This window comes from Periophthalmus magnuspinnatus, chromosome 21 (assembly GCF_009829125.3).
Source record: "Periophthalmus magnuspinnatus isolate fPerMag1 chromosome 21, fPerMag1.2.pri, whole genome shotgun sequence".
NCBI classification, from domain to species: domain Eukaryota; kingdom Metazoa; phylum Chordata; class Actinopteri; order Gobiiformes; family Gobiidae; genus Periophthalmus; species Periophthalmus magnuspinnatus.
The window spans coordinates 9923463-9928692 of NC_047146.1; the positions used below are offsets into that span (position 1 = coordinate 9923463).

At 42.9% G+C, this 5230-nt stretch overlaps 1 protein-coding gene across 1 annotated transcript; it reads right to left on the reverse strand.

The window, feature by feature from the left end:
• Positions 1–1727: 1727 nt before the first annotated feature.
• On the reverse strand, positions 1728–4807 carry slitrk5b (SLIT and NTRK-like family, member 5b). The gene has a single exon (XM_033986332.2). It carries the CDS (start codon positions 4793–4795, stop codon positions 2195–2197), a length of 2601 nt encoding a protein of 866 aa, XP_033842223.1. The 5' UTR covers positions 4796–4807; the 3' UTR covers positions 1728–2194.
• Between the last annotated feature and the right edge of the window lie 423 nt (positions 4808–5230).

Consider the following 5230-nt stretch of genomic DNA (forward strand, 5'->3'; position numbering starts at 1 on the left):
TCAGTATGGAGCACGGCTGACTAGCGCAGATGTATAATGCGTGGTGACTTGCTGACAGCGTCCAGATACAATGTGGGCCCTAATTAGTTGAGCGAAGATGACAGAGGTTGACCATAGCGTACTGTGTGCACTCCTCTGCCTCTGAACCCTCGCGGTTATCGACTTGGGTTATCGATCGGTGGAACAAGTAAGTTGAGTGATTATGAAGGATGTCTCTCTTTGCCTGAGTGTTTCCAATGCACATTGACAATCCTTTCGGGCAATTATTCTCAAAGCTGTCATATCTACACGCAATCTATGAAGACTTCCAAGAACGTCCATTTCCAGGACAATGCGAAGCCAAAATGAGCTGTATAATGAATGTAATTTATAGGCAATATGAATGATCAAAATAGTACCTGTAAATATTGATGTGTTCTGACTCACACATATGGGACATGAATACTGCATGTTAATTCAATTTAATATTAATTAATATGGAGACTGTGGCATGTGCCTAAAGAAATGTGAGGTGGTCTCTTCAAACGCGTTGTCTATGTTTACACTGTAATTTATGCATAGGGAAAGAATTTGCATGTGATAAACCTACGCTACATGGTTATGAATTTCAAAACACTGACATCATAACTGACCTTTAAGGCATTTTGAATGTACAAAGACTACTCTCTTATGATTAAAGGATAAACTGCCATCAAACACAATGAATGTATGTGCGTGTGCCATAGTTTAGGATATTTGTGCCAATTTTCTTCAAGTGCTTCACATGAGTGCGACCATTTTTAACTCCAAAGGCTACGTATTGTACAATTGATATAGTACATAAACTTAATCCGATTCAACTAAGCCTGGTCAACCACAATTTGGTTCTATTCTATACAATGACTTAATCTGCTCTCTGTGGATGGGAGTAGAATTTCTCAGCGCTGGTCACAGTTGGATAGACATAACCAATCAGAGAACGGGGCAGTACCAGTGGACATAGAATAAACTTCCTCATAGTTTAATAGAATCAGACGCATGAATCTTACCTCAAAGACTACTACGTTTTAAATAAACAGCTGGGTGCTTAGTTTGCTTGTCAGAAAATCATCTTAATATGCAAGGAAATTTAATTTGGTTTAAATATTAAATCTGCAAGTAGTGTACCAAGCAAGAAAAAGCTGAGAAAAAAAATATATTTGGAAAAACAGCTGACAGTTGACAGTACTGCAAAAGTCCAGTTGTTTGTGTGTTTTAACCAATCAACAAATAGGAACAGATATATTTTCATACATCTGTGTATCAGTTCATCCGGTCTGACCTATTTTTGAATGGTGTTTAAGACTCACTTGGTACGTTTGATTTATTAATGCCAGGCCTGGGTACCTTATTAATTTTCATTTGATTATAAAAATGATATCGTAGTTACCTTATATTTCTTTTTAAAATGATCTAATATAATATAATGTTTATATTTTATCTGTTCATAGAAAAAAAAATGTAAAAAAGATTATAGTTTGCATTTTAAATACATCTCTGTGAATAATGTATCTATGGAAATCCCTGTAAATAGGTCAAAAACAGGCCCGGGTCTACATAATGTCACTTAAATCAGTCAGTTTGGTCCCAGGCCTTATCAAAAGCAAGGGGAAAAAAACAGAGTGATGGATGTATATTGTAGACCTGTCCTCCACCCACATGTAAAACCATGTCCAAAAATATGACTTCTGTTCGACACTGGACTTGGCATCACTTTCCCCTCGATTGGATTTAGCTTCATTACAGATCAATTTGCGAGTGTACAACTGGGAGACATTGATATCTCTGCAACCAAAAAAAAAAAAACATTGAATATTTTTGGACTGGGAACATTGCTGCACACCTCATTAACCCATCATCCTAAAACGCAGCTAATTTAGGCCTAAAAGCTTAGTCTCCCATTGTCGCCAACGAAATAGCTCCAGGATGGATGTTTTTTTTCTATGCGAGTGAATCATAGCAACCCTGAATCTCCACGAGCCTGTTCATAATCGTATTTACACATTTTAAACTGTTAAGTACCACGGGGACATAGTGTGAAGTGATACTTTAAAACAAATAGTGTCCCTGTTGCTAAACCCTGCACAGCTGAGAAATGTGCAATAACACAGATGATAAAAACAATTGTCTCTGAGTCTGTAAAATTCTTAACACATTGAATAGCGTCTGGTGGCTTTCAAAACTGTGTAAAAGTAGTCCGTTTTTCCAGAACTTCCAAGTAATCTGGATCAATGTGGAGTTTTGCTTTTAGCTCCCAGTACTCGCTCCGGTTAGGTTCAACATAAACAGTACTTGGAGCTGTACAGTACAAAATTGTCTGGTGTATTTGTTCTGGTGGCACGTATTGCTGTCTATTTTCAAAGTCTGCAGAAGAATACTGACTTGATGAGTGCGCCGCATGCCTACACGATAAAGTATTGTTATAGCGTTTGTTGGGATCAAGTGCGTCCCGGTAGTAGCATGGCTCTTCTCGATGGGGAGTAGTTGGCTTGTTCAGAGGTTCGGGAGTGGTGGCGCTGTACTCAGAACTCAGAACGTTACTAGCAGCTTCCTCATCTGAATTAGCCAAAAACGGACCGCTGATCTCGTCAAAGTCTCTATATCCATTCACGGATTTGTTATCGGTCGGCGTTTGTACTGTCGTTCGGCTTGTCGGTTCCGTCGGCGGTGGGATGTACTCGTAAACGTGTCCGGCAGATGTCCGCACTTTCGGAATGGCGCCCTTTTTGTACAGCCCGTATTCCATGTTGAGGGAACTGATGCAGGCGTTCATGGATTCATTCTGCTCGTGTTGGTTCTTCTGTTTGCGCTTTTTCATGGCTACGAACAGGCCGGCCGCCACGAAAACCGACATGATAAATATGAGAAGGAGGGCAAGTATCATGACAGACAGAGGGATGGCGTTGTTGTGCATGTCCGACTCTAGAGACGTTTCTATGGTGATGGTGCTGCCTGGGAAGGTTTCTTCGGATGGCGGGATCATGGAAGCTAACACCTCCGAGTTATTGGGGCAGAAATGGGAAGCCTTAATGTATCTCATATCCTCCCCCGCTAGCTTCTTAGGAGAGCCACAGATGACATTGTTTACAACTGTGCCTGTGCTAAGCTGCTCTAGCCACGACTTCAGCTCCAGAATGCTACAAGAGCAATCCCAGGGATTCTCAAACAAGTCCACTTGCACCAGGGCTGTAAGCTGATCCAGGACACCGCTGACTGGCAGATATCGCAAATGGTTGTTGCGCAGATTAAGGCGAGCTAATGTGAGCCCATAAAACGTTCCTGCTGGTAAGGTTTTTAAGAGGTTGTTATTAAGGAAAAGGAGCTGGAGTTTTGGCACATGCTGAAATGCATCTGTCGTGACCTCCTTTATAACATTGTACTCGAGATACAAGAACTGCAAGCTTTCTAAACCATACAACATGCCAGCAGTGAGGCGATCTATCAAGTTCCCATTCAGGTAAAGTCTTCTGAGATTGGTTAGGTCTCCAAAAGCTCTGTCATGTATACGTGCTATTCTGTTGTTACCAAGGTGAAGCAAGTCTAGTGCAGTAGCCTCAATAAAGTTTGCTTGTTCCACCTCTGTGATATAGTTCCCAGTGAGATACATCTTTTTGGGATTGTATGGTTTGGGCTCTAAGTCTGATATCTGCTCTATCTTTCGTTCCTGGCAGTTCACATTTAGGCCCAGGTCTGATATTTGTAGGTTACATGTACAAGCTGTGGGACAGTCTAAAGGCACGGGTGATTTAGTCTGATATGAAACAATCTGTCCATAGTTTTGTGGCTTATTTGACGGGAGACGAGCAGTTGGCCTTGTTTTTAACTTGCCTGACTGGCGCGGCCCCTTAGTGGGTCTTGATGACGAGCGCGCAATCCCAGATGATGTTAAGGAGGATGTGACCAGCGGCGGAGTAGTCCTATAGTATGCATCAGTGCTCAAATGAGGCAGGGGCGGCATCTCATATTCAGCAATGGCTCTCCTCGGGCACAACTCCTGTTTCGAGACCTCGTCGAGATCTCTTCCGTGGAGGCGAAACGGAAACTCGCAAACAACATCCCCAACTAAAGCCGTGTACGATATGCTCTCCAGCCAAGTTTTGAGTGCAATAAGTTCACAAGAGCAGTTCCAAGGGTTCTCCTCCAGCTGCAGCTCCACCACACTGTTCATGTGCTCCAGTAGACCGGAGTAAGGAAGCACTTTGAGCTGATTGCCCCTTAAGTCCAAATGGGTCAGCGGAACATACTGGAAAATGTTGATGGGCAGGCTGGAGATGAGGTTGTCATTTAGGATTAGCACCTCCAGATGTCTGAGTCTGTTGAAAGTGTTCGGTGCCACTTGAGTGATGTAATTATAATCAATTTGCAGGTACTCCAGACTTTCCAGGCCAAAGAAAAGCTCTTCCCTCAAGGCGTCTATCTTGTTGTTGTTGAGATGCAATCGTCTTAATCCCTGAAGTCCGTTAAACGCGCCCGCCTCCACCTCCGAGATGTCGTTATTCCCCAGATGTAAAATTGTCACTCCTCTGTACTCGACAAAGTCGTTGGCGGAGAGCTTATGGAGTTGGTTCCCAGTAAGTAGGAGGTGATAGAGGGGGTAAAACGGAGGGCTTATGTCTGAGATGGCTGAGATTCCTCTGTTTTCACAGCTCACAGTCAGTATTCCCTCTTTCTCGTCACAGGCACACATTTTTTGACATATCTCCCCATAAGTGTCAAACGTCTGAGCCGTGCACGTTGATGCAGCACTTAAGAGAACATACCAAATCCAAAGAGGCATTTTCCACCAGCAATGACGGCCAAGCTCACAGTATAGGATTCCGCAAAGGTATCCACAGTGTCATCTAAGAATAAAAGACAGATAATAGTGTTAAAACTGGCAACTCTGAGAACAAGAGGAGGCTCTGTGTAGCGGCAAAAGCAAATGCCTGGATGCTCGTCTCCCAGAGGTAACTTCTGGCTGCTGATTTCAAATACAAAACAGGCTATAAAAAAGTAGCTCCCCCGAGCTATGCAAATAACATTCAAAAAGCAAGGTCAAAGAACCAAAACAACAGAGTAAGCGTGCTGTTAAGAGCAGCCATGTCACACTGGGAGGACTTTACATCCTGCGTCTCCCCCGTCACATACAATAACCTACATCATTTCAACTCACGCAACACAGCCACACAGAGGCTACATACCTCACGCACATTGATAAACACTGCTTATTCTC

Excerpts from the sequence above, each read along its gene's own strand:
- slitrk5b (XM_033986332.2), bottom strand. The coding sequence starts at position 4,795 with ATGCCTCTTTGGATTTGGTATGTTCTCTTAAGTGCTGCATCAACGTGC.